Genomic DNA, 27869 nt, shown 5'->3' with positions numbered 1-27869 from the left:
GGAGTGGGGGGAAAAGACATCTTTTTCTTATTAACCTTGATCATGTCCCAAGGTTTACCAGACTAAGAACCAGCTATAATCAAAAAGTAAAGGGAACAGTGAAGATGAATATAAATACTCTTATTATTTTCTTCTTAGAAAAAAAATCTCTCACTTAAAATCTGGAAGAAATGTCCTTAATTGATGTTTTAAAAGCACCCGAAGTCACAACCTGCATTTCAAAGCCCATGTCTGGCAAATTGTTAAGAGATTAATGTTTCTAAGGCAAAAACAGAACCATTTGGTCTATGTCCAGGGAAACTTTTTAAAACATGCAATCAAAATTTATAAATGGTGTCTGAGAGGCAAGAACAAGATCATTTACATTCATTCTTTAACACCTTGCTTCTACATAGGAAGCAAATTACGTAGTAGTTCATATTCCTGCTTGGTGTCTCAGATACTTTCAGGGGCTTCTTTGCAAACAAGAAGGTGGCAAAGATCCCAAGGTGGCCCACGGCATATAGCTGCCCAGAGAACTGATCTGATGTCAACCACTGTGATCCCTCTGGAAACATTCCCTAGTCATTCTGACAATCTGACTTCTATCACACAAGTATTCTTTGTCTACCCCAAGAAAGGATTTAGAATGAATGAATAAATGAATAAAACTTATTTTAATTTTTAAAATTTTATTTGAAAAATACAATACACAGCAGAGAATTATGTCCTCCCCTACTGCTTTTTCACAAAGGAAACTGTATGGTAAATGTAACTGTGATATTTGGCTAGGATAGATCCTGAGAAAAGAGAGGCCCAGTTAGAAGTGGAAAAGACAAAGTCTGTCAAAGAAGGTTCACCTCTCTTTTAACATAAAAGAGCCTTTTAAATAATCTTAGGAATCAGATAGAACATGTGCAATTTCTGCCATGCAAACAGAGACTACTAAAATTTTCAGGCTGACCAATTTATACTGCTGGGCCCCAAGTGAGTAGAATAAAAAGATGTCTTTATCAGAAAAGTATGTGTTTGCCTGCTTTTACTAGACTATATATGTACATATTTACAAATTAATATTTTCTTAAAGGTGTTTTTCATTATCTGCAGTTATAGTATCATAGTTCAGGGCTCTGTGCTGGCTTTTTGCCTTTATGCATGTGTATCTTTTTATTCTTCTAAATTTTCCTCATGGCAGGATCATTCAATGCACAATCTTAAGCCCATAACATTTAATATGTGAGATGATCTTATTCAGATCCTGGATGAAATCTGGGTTTCTGAGGAATTTATAACTCCTGTATTCGGACCTGGTTTAGCAAGGTGCAAAGACACAACATTTACACATGAATATATAGCTAAGGCTTCCCACAGGAAAAACAATCCAAACTGGCTCCTTGGAAAACTGATTCTGGAACCTATAGAACTAATTTGACTCCAGAAGTCTTACTGGTAATCCTGCCTCTGAAGACATTACAATCATCCTTTTTCACTTCCATTCCCTGTAAGTGAATTCCCCATTACTGTTATTGCCTTTAAAAAGTCATTAAAGTGGATCAAGGCATTCTAACTTTTTTTTTATATTTTAAATTTCCAACCATGCTGAATTGCTATATAGAAGTCTGAATTTGGTAGAAATATGGATTTTCTGATTTTGACCCTATAAAAAGTGTTTTAAGTCCCATATTGGTGGAAAAGAGCAAGTAAAATCTATTTGGGGAATAAAAGACAAGTCTTTGGTTATATTTATTTGCTGATTTCTGTTGAAATTACAGAGAAAATGTTTTTTTTTAATACTGTCAAGGTGAGGAAGAATCATTTCAGTCAATTAACTACTGCTCATATAAGACAAAGCTACTCAGGGTGGCTTTAAAGATTGAGAGGTTATGGTAGAGGAGTACATTTAATGGTATAATCGTAGCCTGGTTCATTTCCTTATGTTCACATGATTTCATCCTTAATTTCATTTGCTCAGTGAGGTACGTCTTTTGGGGCCTCTACTGAGAGGTGGGGTGTAGAGCACAGGGGTGAGGGTTGCAGGACAGACACCTGATTTGGGTTTCAACTTTACAAAAGATCTCACATCTAGACTCTTGACATTATTTTTAAAGAAAATTAAAAATAAGTTACCATATAATTGCATATTTGTATAGCGTTCATTCTTAAAAACATAAATATTTAGAATACAGCATAGGTCTTATAACATTATTTTGATATTTCTTCATTTTTAAAAAACATAGGCAGTTGTCCAGGACTCTACTGACCTCTGAAAGGTTTTGATGTTTCCAAAATGATACAACAGCTGTGGTGTATTCAAAAAGAATACAAGTTCGGGGTCAGAAAACCTGAATTTAAATTTTAAGTGTCTCCCGCTAGTTGTTTGGAATTAGGCATATTATCCACCTTGCCTTGGCTTTATTTTTAGCATTTATAAACTAAAGTCATTTTCAATTATTACACAGGGTTACTATATGGATTAAGTAAAATTATAAATAAAAATGTCCTTTGTAAACCATAAAGTACTATACAAATGCGAAGTAAAATGTGTTAACCACATTTCTGGCATTTACAGATTTTAATTTATGTGTCAGAGTGTGGTTCTTTCCTGTTTAAATTATGTGGAATTCTGACTAGCAAAAACCCTAAGAATGGAGACTTTCACCCTTCTTAAGACACTTATTCAGTGGAAAATTGCTCAATACATAGGAACCACTGCTAGATTTTGTCACTTAAAATATCCTACACACAGCCTACATTCAAAAGCTACAAGTCAACAATTAAACCACAGTTGTCAGGAACAAAAGTCCAAATAAATAATTTTTAATTATGATACATTACTTATTACAGTAAAAATTGGCATTTTCCCCTTCAAAAGCAGAAGCACCAGTCTTAGAATGTATAGTATGAATGGTATTTTAAGTGAAATATAGCATATTATTATGTGCAAACATTATTTTAGTATAGACCATACTTTCTAAAAGTAAAGTAATTTCACACACTGAAATCTGTTAGAATGGAAATAATGTCATGCTGAAAAATAACATAAAACCCCCATGACTTTCAAAGTCCACTTCAAATGAAATGTGGTATACTGCTAAATAGATATATGAGCAACTAAAAAGCTTAACTAGACTGAAATGGAGGGAATTTCTTATACAAGATGACTTGTGTTAAGGTTTCTTTTCACACAGTATCAGTGATTCTGCGAGAAACTAATGTGTTTTATTTAAGAACTAATTTTTTCATTGGGTCATCACATTTTATTTAACACCTACTTTGTGCAAGTTTTGTTGTAGGTGCTGGGGATACAGAGAAGAAAGACACAGTCCTGCCCTTGAGGAGCTCACAGTCTAGTGGGGGAAACAGATAAGTGGACACTGGTTTTAAAATTATAAAAATTATTAGACAACTTTATAAATTTCTTTTGTAATCAAACAAACTTTGGGTGTTATGAGTGGATGGTGAAAAGGGATGATGTCCAATGTAGTGACAGACCATCTTCTTCAATATCATGTGACTTCTGCAAAGGCGGTGATATGGTTCTGGAAAAGAGAAAGGAATTACAATGTCAGAGTCCTGGGAAAATTGGCTTTGAAAGATATTTAGTGCTTTACAAATGACCATTAGCTTCATATAATCCGTAGCCCATCTACGTTTAAGTTGCAGAAACATGCATTTAAGTTCTATGTATTATTACATACATTTAATGGCTAATTCTAGATTTTATTCAATATTCTTAATTCACCCAATAGATTAAGGAATCGTGGTCACAATTAACACTGAAATGTGGAGATGAGAAAATGGTAATTCCAGACACTAATATTCTGCTTACTGGTAATGGAATTTTAATGCTGAGGGTTGGAGGTTCACATTAATTGCTCCCAGTGAGGCAGTTGGCATACAATGAGTTGGTGAAATGCTCAGACTGAAAGGCATTTGCTGGTTGACAAAGATCTGCTTAAACACTTCATTTGTTTTCCAGTTTTATTTAGAAATAATGGACATAAATCACTGTGTAAGTTTAAGGCATACAGCGTGATAGGTTTGATTTACATGATGTGAAATGATTGCCCCAATAGGTTTAGTTAACATCTATCTTCTCATATAGATACAACTAAAAGAAAGAAAAAAAAAAAAAGGAAAAAAATTCCCTTATGCTAAGAACTCTTGGGGTTTACTCTCTCATGAACTTTCCTAGATGTCATACAGTGGTATTAGGTATAGTCATCATGTTGTACATTACATCCCTAGTACTGGAAGTTTTTATTTTTTTACCATCTTCCTCCAATTCCCACTTCCCATACTCTTCACCTCAGACAGACAAATCTCTTCTTTTTTCTTCTTTTTTTCTGTGTATGAATTTAAGTTTTTTGTTTTTGTTTTTTTAGGATCTACATATAAGTGAGATCATACAGTATTTGTCTTTCTCTATCTGACTGATTTCATTTAGCATATGCCTTCAAGGTCCATCCCTGTTGTCACAAATGGTAGGATTTCTTCATTTTTATGGCTAAATAATATTCCTCTGTGTATGTGTGTGTGTGTGTGTGTGTGTGTGTGTGTGTGTGTAACACACCACAGCTTCTCTATACATCTCTCCATCAATGGGCACTTAGGTTGTTTCCAGGTCTTGGCTATTGTAAATAGTGTTGTTATCAACATGAAGTACAGACGTCTTTTTGAGTTAATGTTTTTCTTTTGGCTATATTCCCAAAAGTTGAATTGGTGGGTCATGTGCCATGGCTGCAACAATTTACAATTCTACTGGTGGTGCACAAGGGGTCCCTTTTCTCCACATGCAAGCCAGCATCTGCTATCTCTTGTCTTCTTGATGATGGTCATTCCAAAAGACATGAGGTGATATCTCATTGTGGTTTTGATTTGCATCTCCCTAATGGCTAGGGATGTTGAGCATCTTTTCATATGCTTGTTGGCTTTTCATATATCTTCTTTGGAGAAATGTCTATTCATGTCCTTTGCATATAATATATATATATATATATTATATATATTAACCTCTTCTCATATATATGGTTTGAAAATATTTTTCCCATTCCATAGGCTTTTTAACTTTGTTAATGGTTTCTTTTGCTGTGCAGAAACTTTTTAGTTTGATGTAGTCCCACTTATTTATTTTTGATTTTGCTGCTTATACTTTAGGTGTCCTATCCGAAAGATAATTGCCAAGACTCCTCAAGGAACTTTATTCCTATGTCTTCTAGGATTTTCATGGCTTCAGGCCTTACATTCAAGTATTTAATCCCTCTTGAGTTAATTTTTCTAAGTGGTATAAATATAAGTCCAGTTTTTTAAAAATGTTTTTTATTTTCTCTTAGATGTGTATTTATTTATTTTTTTAAAAGATTTTATTTATTTATTCATGAGAGACACAGAGAGAGAGAGAGAGAGAGAGAGAGAGGCAGAGACAGAAGCAGGCTCCATGCAGGGAGCCCAATGCAGGACCCGATCCTGGGACTCCAGGATCATGCCCTGGGTCAAAGGCAGGTGCTAAACCGCTGAGCCACCCAGGGATCCCTAGGTCCAGTTTCATTCTTCTACGTGCAAATATTCGATTATAACAGCATCATTTACTAAAAAAAAAAAAAAAAAAAAAAAAAAAAAAACAACCTACCTTTTCTCCACTGAGTGTTCTTGGTTCCCTTATCAAATATTAGTTGACTATATATATGGTTGTGTTTATTTCTTAGCTCTCGATTCTATACCATTGGCCTATTTGTCTCTTTTATGCCAGTACTATACTGTTTTGATTATATTAATAACTATTGTGTTATAGTATAGTATCAAGAACTGTGATGCCTTTTTTCTTCTTTCTCAGAACTTCTTTAGCTATTTGGGGTCTTTGTGATTCCATATAACTTTAGGAGTGTTTTTTTTTTTCTAAATCTGTATAAAGTGCCATTGGAATCTTGATAGGGGTTGCATTGAAACCACCGATGGCTTTTGGTAAGGTAGTATTCACATTTCAACAATATTAATTCTTCCAATCCATGAACATGAGATACCCACTTATTTGTGTCTTCTTTGATTTCTTTCATCAGTGTCTCAGAGTTTTCAGAGTACAGATCTTTCACCTCCTTAAATTTATTCCTAAGTATTTTATTGTTTTTGATGCTATTGTAAATGGGATTGATTTATTTTTTAAAAAATTGTCAGTGAATAGAAATGCTACTGATTTTTGTATGTTAATTTTGTATTCTGCAACTTTACTAAACTCATTATTTAGATCTGCTTTTGGTTGAGTCTTTAGGGTTCTTCTCTTATAAAATCATGTCATCTGTAAATAGAGTAAATTTTAATTTTACTACTTCTTCCTTTCTAATTCTGATACTTTTTTTTTTTTTTTTGGCCTAACTCCTCTAGCTAGGACTTCCAGGACTATGTAATGGGAGTGGTGAGAGTGGGCATCCTTGTCTTGCTCCTAATCTTAGAGAAAAAGTGTTCAACTTTTCATCACTGAGTATGATGTTAGCTGTAGGCTAGGTATATGTGGCCTTTATTATGTTGAGAAACATTCCTTTTATGCCTCATGTGTTAAGAGTTTTATTGTGAATGGATGTTGAATTTTGTCAAATGTTTTTCTCTATTAAAATGATCATGTGATTCTTTTCTTTCATTCTATTAACATGTGGTATCATACTGATTGATTCACATATGTTGAACCATTCTTGCATCCCAGGGATAAATGGCACTTGTTTATAATGAATGATTCTTTTAATGCACTGCTGAATTCAGTTTGTTAGTACAAGTATACCTTGAAGATATTGAAGGTTTGGTTTTAGACAACCACAACAAAATAAGTATCACAATAAAGTGAGTCAAATGATGTTTTTGGTTTCCCAATATATATAAAAGTTGTATTTATTCTATACCGTAGTGTATTCAGTGTGCAATAGCATTATGTCTAAAAAAACAATGAACATACCTTAATTAAGAAATACTTTATTGCCAAAAAATGCTAGCCATTAGCTGAGTTTTCAGTAAGTCATAATCACTGACCGCAGATCACCGTAACAAATATAATCATAATGAAAACGTTTGGAATATTGTGAGGATTATCAAAATGTGAGACAGCGACATTAAGTGAGCAAATTTCATTGGAAAAACAACACTGATGGACTTGCCCGAAACAAAGTTGCCATAAACCTTTAATTTGTAAAAAAAATCACAGTATCTGTGCACTGCAATAAAGAGAAGCACAATAAAATGAGGTAGGCCTGTGTCGTATTGGGAATTTTAACATGTATAGACATCAGGGATATTGGCCTTTGGTTTTCGTTTCTAGTAAATCTTTTTCTGATTTTAGTATTAGGATATGTTCACCTATTAAGATGAGTTTTAGAATGTTTCCTTTGATGTTTTGGAAGAATTTGAGGATTGCTATTAATTCTTTAAATGTTTGGTAAAATTCACCAGTGAAACCATCTGGTCCTGGGCTTTTCACCATTGGGAGATTTTTGATTACGGATTCAATCTCCTTACTAATATTAGTTTTTTCGGATTTTCTATTTCTCCCTGATTCTGTCTTAGTAAGTTGGTGTATAGTTGTTCACAGTAGTTCTTATGATCCTTTAAGTTTCCATAGTATCTACTGTATCTTCTTCTTCATTTATAATTTTGATTTGAGTCCTTTGTCTTTTTTTCTTGGTTAGTTTAGATAAGGGTTGTCAATTTTGTTTACCTTTTCAAAGAACCAATCCTTAATTTGGCTAATATTTTCTATTGTTTTTTTTTTTCTGTTCTTTGTTTAATTTATTTCTATTCTAATCTTTATTGTCTCCTAGCTTCTATAGCTTTGGGCTCAATTCATTCTTCTTTTTCTCATTCGTTAAAGTGAGTTAGATTACTTGGGATTTTTCTTTCTCTTAATATAGGCATTTATTGCTGTAAACTTCCCTCTTAGAACTACTTTTGCTGCATTCCACAAGATCTGGTATGTTGCATTTCCACTTTCTTTCATCCCAAGAAACTTTACTTCTCCTTTAACTTTTTCTTTGATCTATTGGTTGTTCTGGAAAGTGCTGTTTAATTTCCACGTATTCATTAATTCCAGTTTTTTTTCCTGTTATTGAGTTCTGGTTACATCCCATTGTGGACAGAGAAGGTCCTTGGCATGACTTCAATCTTGAATTTGCTAAGACTTGTTTTATAGCCAAACATATGGTCTGTCTTAGAAAAATGTCCCATGTGTGCTTGATAAGAATGTATATTCTACTATTGTTGGATATCTGTATATATCTGTTAGATCCACTTGGTCTATAGTATTCAAATCTGCTATTTCCTTACTGAGTCTCTGTCTGGAAGACCATTGTTGAGAGTGAGGTATTAAAGTCCCCAACTATTACTGTATTACTGTTTATTTCTACTTTTAGCTCTATTAGTTTTTGCTTTATATATTTGGGTGCTCCAATGTTGGGTGTATAATGCTTACAACTGGTATATTTTATTGATATATTGACCCCTTTATTATTATATAATGACTTTTTTATTTACCATTTTTAGCTTAAAGTCTATTTTGTCTGATATAAGCAGAGCCATCTCTGCTCTTTTTTAATTGCCATTTATTTGAAATGTCTTTTCCCATCCTGTCATTCTCAATCTCTGAGTGTCTTCAAGGCTACAGTGAATCTCTTACAGGCAGCATATAGTTCGATCTTTTTTTAAAAAAATCCACTCAGCCATTCTGTCTTTAAATTGTAAAACATAGCTCATTTATATTTAAAGTAATTGTTGATAGGTAAAAATGTACTATTGCCATTTTAAAAAAATAAATCCATTGTTCCTTGTTTTTATCGTGCTGTCATTTTTGTGTTTTGATGTTTTTTTGGTACCAGAATGCTTTAACTTCTTTATTGTGTTCCTTTGTGTTAATTTCCACAGAATTTTCCCTTGTGGGTACCTTGAGGCACATACAAAATATCTTAAACTTATAACTTATTTTAAATTGATAATAAGTTAACTTGTGGAGAATTTATAAACTTTATACTTTTATTTTTCCTCTCCTTCACGTTTTAGGTTAGTGCTATTACAAGTTATATGTTTTATGTTGTGAAATAACAGATTATTGTAGTTAAGGTTATTTTTACTATGTTCTTTTTTTAACTTTTAAACTAGAGTTTTAAGTGAATTAGGTACCATTGTTACCATATGGCAGAATCTATGACTATATTTAATTTTATTTATTTATTTATTTATTTATTTATTTATTTATTTATTTATTTATTTATATATTTAATTTTAATGTGTAGTTCACTAAACATCCTAAAGAGGGTTATTCTGAATTCTTTGACAGTTCATAGATCTCTATTTATTTAGAGATATTTTGGGAACTTTATTAGTTTCCTTTGGTGGTACCATATTTACCTGATTTTTTTGTGATCCTTGATTCCGTAGATTGGTATCTGTGCATTTCAATAATTAGACTCCTCTTCCAGATTTTACAGGTTTGTTTTGGCAGAGAATAGTTCCTCACCAGTCAGTTCAGTTTGGGCTTCTGGTTGTGTCTGCTAGTAAAGTCCTTGGGCAGGTGGAGCTTGCTCTCATTCCCTTGTTGGACAGGCTGAAGGCTGTATTCAGTGATGAGTGCGGTATGAATTCGGTTCCCTGCCTGGACACAGCAGGAGAAGTAGCTCTAAAGTTGGTAAAGCTCTATTTCTTACCTTAACTCCAGCTGACCTATACCCCAAGTTCCCTGACCTAACACGCCAAAGGCTTTGTTCTACATACTGTCAGCTCTGCCTGTCTGCCTCTTGTCTGTCTAATGCTACTGGGCTGGATAGCTTCCGTTGTCTCTAGTCCTTCTGGTTAGATGGGAACAAAGGACGCTCTCCACAGCAGGTGAGGTTATGTTGCTGCGTCCTTGCCTGGGCAGAAGCACAGGAATGCTCCATGCCCAGTCCTGGCTTTCTCTCTGCTCTGCCTCCCTGTCTCTCAGGTATCGCTGGGCCACACTGCTTACAGAAGTTGTCGCCAGCCCTTCTGGACCAAAGGGGCTGGAAGACACTTTGCTCCTCACCTGGGTGTGGGGAAACCAGGCTTGCAGGCCGGCAGAAGTCCTCATTTAAGGTTTATGTATACAATGGAATATTACTCAGCTATTAGAAATGACAAATACCCACCATTTGCTTCAACGTGGATGGAACTGGAGGGTATTATGCTGAGTGAAGTAAGCCAGTCGGAGAAGGACAAACATTATATGTTCTCATTCATTTGGGGAATATAAATAATAGTGAAAGGGAAAATAAGGGAAGGGAGAAGAAATGGGTGGGAAATATCAGAAAGGGAGACAGAACGTAAAGACTGCTAACTCTGGGAAACGAACTAGGGGTGGTAGAAGGGGAGGAGGGCGGGGGGTGGGAGTGAATGGGTGACGGGCACTGGGTGTTATTCTGTATGTTAGTAAATTGAACACCAATTAAAAAAAAAATAAATAAATAAAAAAAAAAAAAAAAAAAGGATCTGGATTGGGCAGATCCACACCCCACTGATCCCCCTAGTCAGAGTGCACCCTCAGTTTGGTCCTGGAGATTACTCAAACTGCTGGTTGGGATTACTACTTGGGCATTGCAGGTATGAATTTGGTTTGCCCAGATCCGTGGGCTGGTTGTTGCAAGCCCCTCGCTGCTTCTCTATCAAATGCAGATTCCCCATAGCTGAGCCCGCAGATTTCCCAGCAATTCCCATGGTGTGAGATCAGAATAGGGATTCCTACAAAGCAACCCACAGTTCTGGGGGTTGGGGGAGCTGGTTCCCCTTTGGGATTCTCTTTGCTCACTGGAGGAGCTGAAGGCTCCTGTGGTCTAGGATTCTCTCAGTGATGTCTTGTTCTTAAACAGCTCTTGGTGATTCTTCTTGTGGGCAGTGGGGAGCAAAGTCAGGAGCAACCTGTGTTGTCATTGTGGCAGTGTCACTCCAAACATTTCAGTCTTGAATTAATGAATCAAAGACTGTAGACTGCAATTTCTGTTGTTTCCTTCAATTATAGAATTCCTTGCAGGGCTTTCTTCTCCTCTTCTTCCTCCCTCTCCTTTAAAGCAACAGAGCTATGCACCAAAAACACCCTGTGGAAGGACTACTATTTAAATGGATTCAGATATGCAGAGGGCCAGATCATGGCTTCTGAAATATTGCAGTGGAAAATTGATATGACATAATCATGTTACATATAGGGTTACATCAAGATGTAATAAACTTGACAGCCCCAACCAATAAGAGCAGCATTACAAAAGGATTTTACCATCATATTACCTGCTTGAAGTGTTTTTTGTAATAGTTTTCCGTATTGACTCTTCTTAAGTCAGGGACATCATAAACAGAATTTCATGTAATGAATGCATGCCATGAAATTTCTTCCATGTATATGTAGAACGTTTCAAGTTAAAGCATCTTAACTAGTTAAAACACTCACAAAATGTGTGTGAAGAAATGAAAACTCATTTGCACCAAATTTAGGCATATTAAACCATAATTAGAAGAATATCACTGACTAGTGCTTACAGCATTATTTTCCAGGTCTGACTCACTTAAGCCTAAAGAAAAACAGTAGGACTAACTCCCAAGAACACCTAAGAAACTGTAATTTCTCGTTTTAAAAATGCAAGATGAAAACATTGGGGAACTCAGTAACTCATCTCTAAGTCTTCTTGATTTTCTCTTACAAAAGCACAAGCATGACTTTAGGACAAAAAGGATTGTCAGAGTTTTATGATGCACTGTGATTGGATAAAAGCCATCAGACCTGTGCAAACAGGACATCATAATTTTATTTCCAGTGGCCCTGTGGGAACTTGAAACCTGTGAACTGAGAAAATACAATCTGATACACAGTGTTTCACTACAAAACTGGCGGGGGTGTCGTACCTCTGGACAGGACCTAGCACATAGTAATTGCTGGAGAGATGTTAAGATATAAATTGAAGATTAACCGGTCAGTGGCAACGGTGGGTAGGAAAGGAGTGAAAAGGTGACAACAGAAATAAAGGAAAGGAGACAAAAGAGAGAAAATGGTTGGTGTTCTGAAGGTCACTGGCCCAAGTAATCAAGTGTCTACACGGCCCATTAATTTTGCTGAAGATGATCTTAAGTGAAGGAGACGACCATCACCTTGGAAGGTAGAACTGAAATATTAAAAGACCTTAATAAAACAGAGAAAGTATCAGAAACAAATCACTAATAATCAGTGCAAAGCAGGACAGAAGCAGAGGAAAGCCAAGTGACAAGTGCAAGCTGAAGAGAGTGACAAAGAATATTGTGGTGGATGTAGGGCTATCTGTACATTATGATCTAAACCCTAAAGAGGGTTGCTAATAATACACAGAGGACAATAGGCTGGAATTGAGATGGTCCCAAACAGGGGTGTAAGGACACTTAAGATATATGGTATCAGATGTGTATCTCGAAGTGTACTATGGAGAACTAGGAAATACTGGGTTCAGTCTGGGCCTTTAAAATCATGTTTCAGTGGTCACTGGATTTTCCTTTCACTGCCCATTGAGTCCAAACAATATTACCCTTTGCATTAAGCTAAGTCATTATCAAGTTAGACTACAGTTTCCAGACCTACTACATTTTTAGATCTCAACTCCCGCTTTTTCCAATTAGCACCCTTTTAGTTTCACATCACATTTAAGTTTTAACTTCTGAGATGATTTTTTTCCTGTCTTACTGGAATTAGAAGGATGCTGCTTGCGGCTTAACATTTAAAGGTTGGCATTAGCAGAGAGATTAAACAGATGAAAATAAAACATTAAAGTGACTGTACATAGGGAAGAGAAAATTAAAGGGAAATTTAATAATAGGTTTTAAGTACATGAAAGGAGTATACAGAGAGCATGGGGGTCATCTGTTCATCAATTTCACTAAGAGCAAATGGACTCACACCACAGAATGAAGGAGATGGATTACTTAGCTGAGTAAGATTTAAAAACTAAGATTAAATCTCTTTAACATAGGGGTGATTTTTCCCTGAAGGAATCTAGAGAAAGTACAAGGGTAATTATTTAAGGTCTCTACCATCCCTAAAACACTCTGATTCTATCTTATAAAAATTACATTAGCAACGTATGTAAATGCATAATTTGAAATATACACATGGCATAATTCCTATGAAGGAAGTTATGGTAGTGCTCACTTCCGGTCAGCGTTTTTCTCAGTGATAGAAAAAGCCAGAATTGCATTTATTATTTTCAGGTCACCTGTCTTGAGAAATGCATTTCTTATGAGGCAAAACCAGGTAACGAGAGGTTTCCCCTTTTAATCTGGCTGAATTCTTAATCTGCAATATTAAATCCTATTAGTAGATAATACTGAAAGCATGTAGTAGGCAAACTAAAAATTCATGCATAATAGTTTAATTCAGAGTCACATGAAGAAAGTGGTCAGGTTTTTGATCAGTGCAATTACTGCTTTTTGCACTATACACACAGAGGTTTCTAGTACAGATGGCAGAGTTTGAGCTCAAGAAGTTGAAGATTAAAAGGTGCTGCATCCATTAGAAAGTGTTCATTCAAGTCCACAGCAAATCAGAGTGCAAAATACCGAATCCAGTCCTTGAGTGCAGAGGTCCCGTGGAAAAACAAGCACTTGTTTTTGAAAAGTAGTTTTGGATTCTTAAATTCGGTAAATTCTAAAGTCTATATAGTATGCCAGTTTTTGAAGCTCTAAGTTCTACATAAAAATCTCTATTTTACTATTTCTTCTATACTTCCCTTTGTAGAAATTACACTTATTTAAAAAGATGTTATTTAAAACAAAACTATCATCAACTTACGACAATGTGGAGATGACATGTCACTTGACAAGACATGCCACTCACCATTTCCCTTTAAGAAAATATGAGGGAAATGTAAAAAGAGCACTTCAGATAGGAAAAACAAAAAAGCCATTATTATTACGGGCTATTTAGTTGAGGAATGCCAAATTCCCATTAAGTAAAAAATTTTAAAAAATACATTTGGAAGGTAAAATAATAACAACAATAGTCAAGTACCTCGAGTTTTGGATATAATAGAAACCTGCACAGAAGGACATTTTCTGTATTTGCCTTAGCTTTGCAACCCAACTTCAAGGCCAGTGCGCTCTAGCGCACATACGTTTATTGCCTTAATTGAAGATGTTCGCAGTGGCTTAGTCCCAGTATCCAGCTGAAGAGCCTTGCAAAACAGTCTTTAAAGGACCTTCCCTGTGAAGTTTCTTCTTGACCATTCTCAATGGGTTGGATTCGGGACACCTACAAAATGTGTTTTATTCATTATTTAAATGCTTATTTAATGTGGACTGACTGACTTGGACAAAGTACTAGTTTACTTCAAGTTCTATGTTGTTCTATTATTAGACCAAATGCTGAGGCTAAATACTATTCCAGTTTCTTTCTTTCAAGATGATCATTAAGAGCTTTTCTGTTCTAATAGGAGGTTGTCAGCAATCAGCTCAGGTTTTTAACCTGAACATAAAATGAGATCTGTGCATAGAATGTCTTTAATTCAATGATTTATGTCTTCACCTCTATTGGTAAGGAAGCTGTGTGGTACAGTGGACTCTGTGGTCAAGTGGTAGGAATGTCAAGTGTCGAAGGTGGGCTTCACAACAACTGAAATTTTCACAAGCAAGTTAACCCTTCAGAGAGACCCAACTTTCTCATCTGTGAAATGGAAATAATAATACCCATTTGAATGGATTCTTGCTAAGATTAAATGAGATTATATGAACCAAGTTCCTTGTCTCTACTCGAACATATATAATTTTCTATAAAGACAGGGTAACAAGATGAAAAAATAAAAGAAAAAAGAAACAAAAAGCACAAAGAGAAAGAAATACATATATATTATAGCTGGCTGGAATTTCACAATGTTGCAGTCTACAATTCCAATATCCACACAAACTTTATTTTTTTTTAATTTTTATTTATTTATGATAGTCACAGAGAGAGAGAGAGAGGCAGAGACACAGGCAGAGGGAGAAGCAGGCTCCATGCACCGGGAGCCCGACGTGGGATTCGATCCCGGGTCTCCAGGATCGCGCCCTGGGCCAAAGGCAGGCGCCAAACCGCTGCGCCACCCAGGGATCCCTCACACAAGCTTTAAAACCAAATGTTTCTTATAAGATTGGTGCAAATTCATTTGGTGGTGAATTGCTTTGAGACAATTTATACTCTATGGTGTGAGGTAATTTATGCTGTGAGGTAATTTATATTTTATGTTGTGCTGCAGAAATATTCATCTTTGATTACAAAGTGCTGCCCAAGACCCTGCTTGTATAACAAAATACACAGTATTTTCCCCTAAAATATAAAATATTTTGAATACTGAAAAAAATCTAGCACTAAGGTTTAGGATAGCGAATCATGGTCCTATAATAATTAACAATTCTGATGTTGTATAGATGCAGCCTACATTTATTTCATCATGGGAGGGTAAAGGAATGCCATACTCTTAAATACTGGCCCTCTGTATTTTACTATTTGCTTCCTTTGTTTGTTCGTTGTGTCCCTGGAGGGAGACAAAGTAGGCACAACAGAGAAGGAGGGAAAGGAGTAATGCTTGGAGCATGTGCTCTAGGACCTTCGTCACATTCAGTTTTCCTCCTGGTAGATTGTGAAGCTGGTATTTTCAGTAAAAGAGAAACAATGTTAGGTCTGCTTGAGAAGAAATTACTAGAGAACCTCAAACTTAGGCTGTGAAGCAGATTGAAAGATGCTCAACAGTTTCATGTTTTAAGAAGTTGGGGATATAAAGACATAAACGCTGAAATGTGATAAAACCAGGGTTCTCATGGGAAAGAAGATTGTTTTGAACCATTTCTTCCTCTACCGAGGTTCGCTTTTCAGCTCAGAGTTTCACATTCACTCAGAGCTTTGTTTCTATTCTGGAATTTCTTTTTGGTACTATTTGGAGACAGGGGCTAAAAGCTACTTTCTGAGAGAATCGTTACTCTCCAGAGGAAGAAGAAGTCTCTAGGTGGCTTTCACTGATGAGCTAATTAAACCACAGACAGCCCGGGCTTTTACTGGAGCATTAGCTATAGATCTTATGAAGTATTTCCAAGTCCCGAGGAGCCAAGGATTTAAGGCTTGAATGTTTAGGAGCACGGGTTCTCAATCTCGGCTGCATGCTGGAAATCATGTGGGGGCTTTAAAAAAATACTGACATGACACCAGAGACTTGGATTTAATTGGTTTGAGGCATGGTCTGGTCAATGGTAGTTTTAAAGGCCCTCCAGATGACTCTAATGCTTAGCCAATATTGAACACTACTGTTTCAGAAGATCTGCAGGCCCAGCTGAATCCAGGCCACAGCTGATTCCATATCCACATCACCTGAGGTGGCTGATACACTACAGATCCCCAGGCCCAACCACACCCAGGCCTACTGGATCAGAATCTCTGGGCATGCATCCCAGAAATGTGCCCTTTGCACAAATGCTATAAGGGAAGGATTCCCTTTTACACCAGTCTGAGAATCACTGTCTAAAGGTGTTGTAAAGTGATTAGTTAGCAATGTACACACTGTCAGGTGTATGAAAGAAGTTCTCTTTAAAACTGCTACCATTTGGGGGATCCCTGGGTGGCTCAGCGGTTGAGTGCCTGCTTTTGGCCCAGGGCGTGATCCTGGGGTCCTGATATTGAGTCCCACATCAGGCTCCCTGCAAGGAGCCTGCTTCTCCCTATGCCTGTGTCTCTGCCTCTCTCTTTCTCTCTTATGAATAAATAAATAAAATCTTAAAAAAAAAAAAACCTACCATTTCTCTGGTAAAAAGAGCACTTCTTTAAAAAGCAATAATCCTGAATGATTCCCACTGAAAATAAAATTGTTGTGTTCAAAAATTTCTGAGAATAACTGCACCTTATATTCCTTGCTTAGAGCAAGTGCAGAAAGGTGTTGGGATCTGCAGCAGAGACTGGGTTTCACTGTAACTCAGTGTCTCCCGGCACAATGACATGAAGCTCTATGTGAGTCTATTAATATTAATGGACTTGAGTACTTAGTAGATGCGGGTATCCATGTTCTTTATCTTTAGTTTCTTAACCTCCCTAACTCTAATGACCTGTGGCACATGTTCACAGCTATATTCCCAACCATCAACCACGTTGAAAATGTAAAGCCCCAGGGCACCTGAGTTACTCAGGTCATTAGGCACCTGCCTTGTGCCCAGGTCATGATCCCAGCATCCTGGGATTGAGTTCCACGTCGGGCTCCCTCCTCAGAAGCCTGCTTCCCCCTCTCCCTCTGCCACACCTCTGGCTTGTGTGCTCTCTCTTACTCATATTTTCTTTCAAATAAACAAATAAAATTTTAGAAATGTAAAACCCCAGTTTACCTCCTGTCCTACCTCCTTTATACTACAAAGTTTCTTTGGCCATTTTTGAAATTTCCCAACCACTAATCTGTTACTATGCTGCAGCCCATCTTGTCCCTTCTCAATTCAATTTCTTTTACACTCATTCTGGATCCCACCTGAACACTCTTTAATGGAACCCTCAAGTCTCTTGCCTCCATGCTCTTATCTCACCTGCCAAACAAAATCTTTGAAAAAGCTGCTTCCTCTATCTTCTCTCTCCTCCTCACTTGGCTAACAGTCCTTCGGCTGTTCCTTGAGAGGATGCTGCAAGCATTGCTACGTTTAGGTAGGTCACCCTCTATGCCCTCCTCTAGCACAGCTCTCATCACCCTGTCCCATATTTGCTCATAAGATTATTGATCTTCCCACTAGACTGTAAGCTCATGGATCCTGGGAAATGTACCATAGTGCTTCTTATTTGGTATTTGTTACATATCTCATATATTATAAATCTAATTACAAGTAAAATTTTACTACATATAACAAATGATAATAAGAAAGGTAACTCTTCCATAAATTGTACCCAGGCCTTGTTTTACACTGGCATTTTAATCTACCTAATTGGATTACTATTTCATTTCTCTTTAACTTTTTAAAATGCTTTAGATTTGCTATATAAGCACCTCAGTGCTACTTGACAGAAGAATCAGAGGACATGGTAACGGGTCAAGTGCATGACAAATTCTTGTACAACCAGGAGCTGATTAAAACTCATTTTAAAACTTCCCTTTTGGGATCCCTGGGTGGCGCAGCAGTTTGGCGCCTGCCTTTGGCCCAGGGCGCGATCCTGGAGACCCGGGATCGAATCCCGCGTCGGGCTCCCGGTACATGGAGCCTGCTTCTCCCTCTGCCCCTCTCTCTCTCTCTCTGTGTGACTATCATAAAAAAAAAAAACAAAAACAAAAAAACTTCCCTTTTTTGAGGACATGTTGTTGTTGAGCACTGGGTATTATATACAAGTGATGAATCATTAAATTCCACTCCTGAAACCAACATTACACTATATGTTAACTAACTCAAATTTAAATAAAAATTTGAAAAAAAAATTAAAACAAGTAAATAAAACTTGCCTATTTTCACCAGAAGGTACCAGTTGATAAAAATCTAGATGAGTCACATCAAGATTCATTTCAGAACCTTTCAAAACCTATTAAGTATCATGAGCCATGACACAGATACTTTGGAATATTTTTGTAAAGGTAAATATACATTTACTATAAAACCACAATCCCTATTCCTAGGTGTTTATCCAAGATTTAGAAAAATATGTATGTACACAAAAACTTGTACATGGATTTTTATATCAGCTTTATTCGTAATTGTGAAAAACTTAAAAAAACGCAAATATCCTTCAATTGGTGGTACATACATATGACAGAATAATAGCAATAAAAAGGAAAAAATAACCTACCGGTGTAAATTATAACATAAATGAATTTCAAATGCATTATGCCAAGTGGAAGAAGTCAGATTCAAATAGCTACAGACGGCGCGCATCCATTTACACAGTATTCTGGGAAAGGCAAAACTATGGGAACAGAAAACAGATTAGTGGTTGCAGGAGTTGGGGGTTGAAGGAGGGGTTTGACCAACAAGGGAAAGGAAGGAACTTTTTAGGGTGATGGAAATGTTCTATAACTTGATTATGGTGATGATTATATGATGGTATGTACTTGACAAAAACTCATAAAACTATATGCCAAAAAAAGAAAGGATTTTATAGAATGTAAAGTATGCCTTTAATACCCTCCCCTCAAATATTGAAACCATTAGCTACAATATGAACTAAGTCTAAAAGCCAAATGGTATCTAGGATTTGGTTTGTCAATTATTGAATTATTGCTTCAATATTTCATTGTTTCAAAAGAAAAATATAAAATATATGTATGGGAGGATATTTAAAAGGTACAAATTAAATGAGGTACAACATTTATTTTTGACCTATGAGATTGGTGAGGATTATTAAAAGTAATATTCTCCATTGTTGGAGACATAAAAATATGAATCACACCAAAAGCCTGAAGAGTACCCATCCTTGTTTTCTGAGCATTTCCACTTCTATGAATATATCTTAAATAAATTATTATGGAACTTACAAAGATATCTGTTTTAGAGATGTTAACCCTATTATTGTTTATAATTATGGGAAATTGGAAGTGGAAAGAATCTCCTATGCCTAACAAAGGTAGTGGTTAATTTATATGAATTAGAACTTTTTCAGTATAATTGTGTAATATTGTATAGCAGAGTGATTATGAGCTTGAGCTCTTGAAGTGATAAATATGAAACATATTTGGAAATGGAAAACGGAAAATACAATTCTGTATTCTTGTTTCAGAACACATACCAGGTGTGTAACCTTGGGCAGGTCACTTAACCTTTCTATATCTCATTCTCTGTAAAACAGAAATAATAAGATATACTTAAATAGTTTCTATAAAAAATAAAACAAGGCCTGGGTGGCTCAATTGGTTAAGAGTCTGCCTTCGGCTCAGGCCTGTTCTCAGGGTCCTGGGATCAAAACCACATCAGGGCCCCTGCTAAGCAGAGAGTTTGCTACTCCCTCCCTCTGCCTCTCCCTCTGTCTCATGCTCTCTCTCACTCTTTGTCTCAAATAAATAAAATTTTAATAAATAAATAAGATGATGTTTAATGTGTGAAGTTCTTTGCAGACACATATTAAGCTCGTCTAAAGATTAGCTTTTACTCATATGCTTGATATGAGTATTATATTTATTGATCTGTATTCATATCTTTGATATACTGTTGTCCAAACAAAAGCAGACTACAGAAAAGAACATCCAGGGAAATCCCGTACTATATACAAATCCACATATAGACTCACGGGATCATTAAGTCTACTTAAGAAAGTGTTTCCAGAGCCAACTCAGTCAGTTGACTCTTGATTTCAGGTCAGGTCATGCTCTCAGGATCCTAAGATGGAGAGAGGATAGAGCTGGGGCAGTGGGCACCATGCTTAGTGGGGAGTCTGCTTGAGATTCTATATCCCCCTCCCAATGCATGCACACATGTGCATGTGCACATTTTCTCTCAAATAAATAAATCTTTTTTAAAAAAGAAGAAAAAGTTTCCAGTGATCACTGTGGTGGGATATGGATAGTTTCTATCTACCTTTGTTTTGCTTGCCAGACGTTGACATTTTAAACAATATACACAAATTACTTGCTTCTTTGATAGAAACAACAAAAAATTATGGTTGTTTCATAAAACTGTGAATGAGTTCATTGTTTATTTTCCTAGTTTTATTAATATAAAAGTTTACATTTTCTCTACAAAAAGCGTTCATAGTGTCACGGTGCTCTTGATCGTTTTTTTTTTTTTTAATTTTTTTTTTTTATTTATTTATGATAGGCACACAGTGAGAGAGAGAGAGGCAGAGACACAGGCAGAGGGAGAAGCAGGCTCCATGCACCGGGAGCCCGATGTGGGATTCGATCCCGGGTCTCCAGGATCACGCCCTGGGCCAAAGGCAGGCGCCAAACTGCTGCGCCACCCAGGGATCCCTCTTGATCGGTTTTGAAGGCCTCCATACATGTCTCTAGGACAGTCCACCATTTGGGAACAAATCTGAGAGAAGAGGGGAATGAATGGGTAGGAGCTGTTTCCTATGTATAATTAATTGTGTGTGTATCAAGGATTATTTTTTAATCTATCACTGTTTTATTCTCTCCTTAACTGCTGACTGCAAGAATCACATAATTTAAAGATGCAGTCATCAACTGTATATTTATTCACATAAATAAGATGAGGAAGCATGTTTATATTCAAAAGTAATTTATTGAAAAGTTGCTTTTATAAAAGGCAAATTTAGATAACTGAAAAAAATCTGGCTTTTATTCTTTATGTAGTATATTATGATTTATAAATAGTGTGGAAAAATACTAAATATATGGGAACATAAATAGGAAAAATGACATATGGCAAAGTAATAACAGAATGTGTTAGTTTTTCTAACCTAAAATGTTGATGTCTGTTGGAATTTTTAAGCTTCCCTTCTCAATTGACTTTTTTTAAGCAAAATTAAATTTAACAAATGAGAACAGAGTACAGCATGTAAACACTCATTTACTTCAAATATTTTTCATTAGTGTTCAAAGCTTAGATCGAGGAAAAATGCCTAAAATATGAATATATTTAGTTTCACTAACTATTCCAATATCTGATCACTAATAAAATTGTTTTGACAAGGTCCTATATAACATTTATATACAGTTCAGCAGTTCTGTAAAACAAAGATTTGCATTATAGGAAAGCAACTAAATCTTAAATAGATTGCCGTAGTTATTCATGCACAACATTCTGAAACCTCAAAGGAATTTATCACAGAGAGCACGTAATGCATAATCATATTTGTCTTGGCAAGAAACCACAGGATTGTTTTGCTATTGCTATGACACTAATGTATGCAAAATTTTATACTATAATATTTTCTGCCACTTGTGCTATGTATGACATAGAAAATCTGTATAAACTTTTAAGTCTATGAAATACATCTATTGGAGTTTCCTAGTCTGAGATAAGATGAAAATCCTATTAAGGGAATCATATTATTGAAGGTGGGAACTAACTTGTGCTAACCACCTACAATGTACCAAGAAGTTTATTTGTGATCTGTTAATTCCAACAGTTACCCTACAAGGGAGTCATTATTGTACCAATTTTTCAGTTAAGGAGGAATAATTTCTTTAATACCACCTAGTTATTAGGTAATCAAAAAAGGCTTTAAATTCAGGATTTCCAGCTGTAAAAGCCTGGCTCTCCATTTGCCCCCCACCTCCATTCTGCCTTAATTTCAGCTCAGGCTTCTCCTTGACCCTTGTGATTTTATAATCTGCAAAACAGTAAATGTAAAGGTCAATGCATATGCTTCTCATTGTGAATTCTCTTAGAATGTTCCTATGCATATTATTTTCCCTTGCAATAGCCATGGGAATTAAACATGGTAATTTCCATCTGTAATAATACACACATGACATTTTTAGATTTTTGGAAATGTCATCATGGCTTACCACTTTCATTTAGGTGATAGTTCTGTTAATCAGGGTGTGCTTTTACACTATGAGCTTCTTGGGTAGTGTAGGTTGGTGAAAAGTCCCTTACCTAAAATACAAAACTGTAATCTTGGAAATTATCCCTATCATTATCTTCCCTTTTGTGTTATTGGAAAAAGGGAATTCCTTTTGACTCACTTGATAAGATCACTTAAACCTAAGAAAAAATAATGCCTAGGTTTAGATAGAAACAAAATTATTTTCTCAAAAAAGCATCTATTATACCTGGTTATATTCACTAAGTTAACTCTCAAGATTATTTCAAATTAGCTCTAAGTGATTATCATGGCCTAACTGCCTTAACACACGTATGTAGATATAAACTCTTAGATTTATTACAAATACACCCTTTTCTATCAAATCCCATTCATCTTCATATATATTTAAGAGTTTTTTGTTCTTTTGCTAAAGTATTCCTTTCCTTAGATTTTCTTATAGCATCAGTTAAAATCAATAATGCAGATGCACACATTATTATTTGCATATGCTTACCTATGCTTACCTATTCAAATCTGAATGCCAGTGGTTTGCCTTAGAGTGAGAAAGAGCAGAGAGAAAGAAAGAAGAAAGAAAGAAGAAAAGAAAGAAAGAAAGAAAGAAAGAAAGAAAGAAAGAAAGAAAGAAAAAGAAAGAAAGAAAGAAAGAAAGAAAGAAAGAAAGAAAGAAAGAAAGAAAGAAAGAACTCACGAAACACAATACAGACAGAAAGACTCCGGAAGTACTCCTCCTTCCTTCCCTTCGTTTCATTAACCTGAGTCAGGACCCTAAGGAAAGAAAGAAAGAAAGAAAGAAAGAAAGAAAGAAAGAAAGAAAAAGAAAGAAAAAAAAGAAGGAAAAGGACAAAATTGCTCAGTGCTTTGTTGCTGTGATGAATGCAGCTTGACCCAGGAGAATCCCTGGAAGGAATGTCAATGTACTCCTTATTCATTAATTATAGACAAGAGAAATCTCTGAAGAGAAAACAGGCAAATGCCACAGATGCAAAGTCAGCCTGTACCCGGGAATGAGAGTACAGGGACAATTTTCTTAGTGACAGCCTGCCTAGCAGTTAGCCTTTTCCACTGTAAATCACTGGGATAGTTAGATAACTCCTGCTATAGATTGAATGTTTGTGTTCTCCCCAAATTCAGTGTGGAAACCTAACCCCCAGTGTGATGGTATTTGGAAGGAAGGTCTTTGGGGAAGTGATAAGGTCATGAGGGTGGGGCCCTCATGAATGGGATTAGTGTCCATATAAAAGAGACTCCAGAGAGCCCCCTAACTCCTTCTGCCATGTGAGGACACAGGAAATGGGCTCTCGCCAAGCACTAGGTTTGCTGACATCTTGATCTTGGACTTCCCAGCTGCCAGATCTTGAGGAATAAATATCTATTGTTTATTCGGCACTTAGATATAGCAGCCTGAACACACTAAGTCAACTCTTTTGACCAGAATTGGCATCTAACTAAAAACAAACTTTGCCAGAAGATGACTGGTCAATCAAAATGACATGACATTTTCTTTCTTTGTAAGTATCCCATAAAAGACTCTCCATGAATTTTCATCAAAAGTGGCAGAATCTTTGAAAAGATAAACAAGAGTGACAAGCCTCTGGCTAGACTCATCAGGAAAAAAGGGAAAGGACTCAAATAAATAAAATCAGAAGTGAAAGATGTATTATAACTTGTACCACAAAAATACAATGGATCATAAGTGAACAATTAGACACCAATAAATTGAACAACCTAGAAAAAATGGATAAATTCTTAGAAACATACACCCTTCCAAGATGGAATCATAAAGAACTAGAAAATCTTACTAGTAAGAAGATTAAACCAGTAATCTCCTTTCCTCCCGCCAAACAAAAGTCTAGGACCAGAAAGCTTCACTGGTGAATTCTACCAAATATTTTTTTTTTTTAATTCTACCAAATATTTTAAAAAGAATTAATATCAATTCTTCTCAACTCAAAAAAAAAAAAAAAAAAAAAAACAGAAGAGGGAAGAACACTTCCAAACATATTTTATAAAGCCAGCGTTACACTGATGCTGAAACTAAAAAGAATACCACTGGAAATATCATAGGCCAATATACCTTATGAACATAGATGTAAATATCCTCAACAGAATTTCAGCAAAACAAATTTAGCAACACATTACAAGGATAATTCAGCACAATCAAGTTGGATTTATTCCAGGGATGCGAGGATTGTTCAACACCCACAAATCAATTAGTGTTATATACCACATTAACAAAATGAAAGATAAAAATCACATGATCATCTCAATAGATATATAAAAAAGCATTTGGCAAAATTCAACATCCATTTATGATAAAAATTCTCAACAAAGTGGGTATAGAGGGAACATATCTCAATATAATAAAGACCATATATGACAAGCCCAAAACTAACTTCATACCCAATGAAAAAGCTGAAAGCTTTTCCTCTAAGATCAGTAACAAGACAAGGATGCCACCATGACCACTTCCCTTCAATATAGTATTGGAATTCCTAGCTAGAGCAATTAGGCAAGAAAAAGAAGTAAATCCAAACTGAAAAGGAAGAAGTAAACTTTCACTACTTGCAAAAGACATAATGCTGTATGTAGAAAAAACTAAGGACTACGCCCAAAAAACTCTTAGGACTAATGAACAAATTCAATAAGATTGCAGGATACAAAATCAATATACAAAAAAGTCAATATACAAAAATCCACTGCATTTCTATATACTAATAACAAACTATTAGAAAGAAAGATGAAGAAACACAGTTGAATAAAAAAGGATACAAAGTGTAGGATTAATCAAGGAGGGAAAGACCTGTACACTGAAAACTAGAGGACAATAATGAAAGAAATTGAAGAAAGCGAATAAATGGAAGGATATTCCATGTTCATGGATTGGAAGATTAATACTGTTAAAATGCCCATGCTACCCAAAGCAATTTCTAGATCCAATGCGATTCTTATCAAAAATTTTTTTCTTTTTTTACAGATTTTATTTATTTATTTATTTATTTATTTATTTATTTATTTATTTATGAGAAAGAGAGAGAGAGAAAGCATTAGCAGTGGGGGAAAGGAAGAAGCAGGGAGAGAAGCAGACTCCCCACTGAGCAGGGAGCCTGATGTGGGGCTCCATCCCAGGATCAGAGATTATGGCCTGAGCAGAAGGCAGAACAATGACTGACTGAGCCACCCAGGCATCCCTTTATCAGAATTCCATTGGCATTTTGAAACAGAATGAACAATCCTGAAATTTCTATGAAAACACAAGATTCTGAATATCCAAAGCAATCTTGAGAAAGAAGAACAAAACTAGAAGTATCAGACTCCCTGATTTCATACTATATTAAAAAACTATAGTAATCAAAACAGAATGGTACTGGTATAAAAATGGAAACATATGTCAATAGTACAGTATGGAGAGCCCAGAAATAAATTCATGAACATATGATCAATTGATTCATGACAACAGAGGCAAGAATATACAATAAGGACAGGACAGTCTCTTCAGGAAATAGTGTTGGAAAAACTGGACAGCCACATGTAAAAGAATGAAACTGGATCGTTATCTTACACCATACACAAAAATTAACTCGAAATGTATGTGACAGTTGAATGTAACACCCGAAACCATAAAACTCCTAGAAGAAAACGTAGGCAGTAAGCTCCTTGACACAGATCTTGGTGATGATTTTTTTGGCTCTGACTCCAAAGGCAAAACCAACAAAAGCAAAAATAAATAAGTAGAACTACATCAAGCTAAAAAGGTTCTGCACAGCAAAAGAAACCATCAGAAAAAAAAAAAAGGCAACCTCGTGAACGGGAGAAAATATTTGCAAATCATATATCAGATAAGAGGTTAATATTCAAAATATGTAAAAAATCATCAAACTCAACAGCAAAAAGATTAATTTTATGAAAAAATGAGCAAAATCTGAATTTTATTTTTTTAAAGAAGACATAGAGATGGCCAACAGATACATGAAAAGATGCTCAACATCACTAAACATCTGGGAAATTCTAGTAAAAATCACAACGAGCTATCACTTCACACCCGTTAAAATAGCTATTATCCAAAGACAAGAAATGACAAGTGCTGGCAAAGATGTGGAGAAAAGAGGGGACTTGTGCACTGTTGGTAGGAATGTAAATTGGTGCAGCCACTATGGAAAACATATGAGGTTTCCTAAAAAAATTAAAAATTGAACTACCATATGATCTAGCAATTCCACTTCTGGGCATTTATCTGAAGGGAAATGAAAACACTAGCTTGAAAAGATATATGCACTCTCATGTTCACTGCAGCATTATTTACAAAGATATGGAAATAATCTAAATGTCCATTGATGGATGAATGGATAAAAGAGATGTGGTAAATATATACACAAAAGACTATTATTTAACTATCAAAAAAGAAATCTTGCCATTTGCAACAATATGGATGGACCTTGAGGACATTATGTTAAGTAATATAAGTTATACAAAGAAAGACAAATACCATATTATCTCACTTATACATGGAATCTGAAAAATCAAAACTCATAGACACAGAACATATCAGTAATTGTGAAAGGCAAGAGGTGGTGTGGATGGGCAAAATGGGTGAAGGGAGTCAAAGGATGCAAACTTCTAGTTATAAAATAAGTCACGGGGACATAATATACAGTATGGTGACTATAAATAATGTCTTCAGTATAAGAAAAAAATTGTAACTATATGATGATGGATGTTAACTCATTGTGGTGATCATTTTGGGATATATATATATACATATATATATATATATATATCACATCATTGTATTATACACTTGGATTTACTATAGTGTTATATGTCAATTATGCCTCCATGAAAGAAAAAAGGGGGAAAAGGGGGAAAACGTGGCAGAGAATACTTTCCATATATTTATTTCTCATTTGCATTGATCTCTAATAATTTGCATATTTATGAACTTTGCCCATTTTTCAATTAGGATGTTTCATTACAGACATCAACCTTTGACACATGTGTTGCTGATATTTTACACTTTGTTATTAGACTTTTTAGGTTGTTTTTAATTATGTTTGATAACTTTTACTTTTAAAAATGCTTCAACCTATATTTTTCTAGTTAGCAATGTCAAGAACAAAACAGTGGTACTGCGTCCTTTCTTTATAAAGTCTGGAAATCATCATAATTTTACTTTTGTTGGTATTATCTAGGATGTCTGTCTCATTTTGTCATTATTATATTATTTTATTTTTTTAAAAAAATATTTTATTTATTTATTCATGAGAGACACAGAGAGAGAGGCACAGCCATAGGCAGAGGGAAAGGCAGGCTTCCCTGCAGGGAGCCTGATATAGGATTTGATCCCAGAGCCCTGGGATCACGACCTGAGCCAAAGGCAGATGCTCAACCACTGAGCCACCCAGGTGTCCCATATTATTTTCTTTTTTATATATATTCTCCTTAAATAAATTTTATATTTTTTTCTGGTTTGTTG

General features: G+C 35.5%; 1 protein-coding gene across 1 annotated transcript in view; it reads right to left on the bottom strand.

Annotated features, from left to right (window-relative positions):
• Positions 1-660: 660 nt before the first annotated feature.
• PLPPR5 (phospholipid phosphatase related 5) overlaps positions 661-27869 on the bottom strand; it is a 123985-nt gene continuing 96776 nt past the window's right edge. Inside the window, exon 6 of the mRNA XM_038541236.1 lies at positions 661-3518. Coding sequence (XP_038397164.1) covers positions 3486-3518 — 33 coding nt within the window. The 3' untranslated portion in view covers positions 661-3485. The remainder of the gene's footprint in view (positions 3519-27869) is intronic.

This window comes from Canis lupus, chromosome 6 (genome assembly GCF_011100685.1).
Source record: "Canis lupus familiaris isolate Mischka breed German Shepherd chromosome 6, alternate assembly UU_Cfam_GSD_1.0, whole genome shotgun sequence".
NCBI lineage: Eukaryota > Metazoa > Chordata > Mammalia > Carnivora > Canidae > Canis > Canis lupus.
This window is presented reverse-complemented; position numbering and strand designations above follow the sequence as displayed.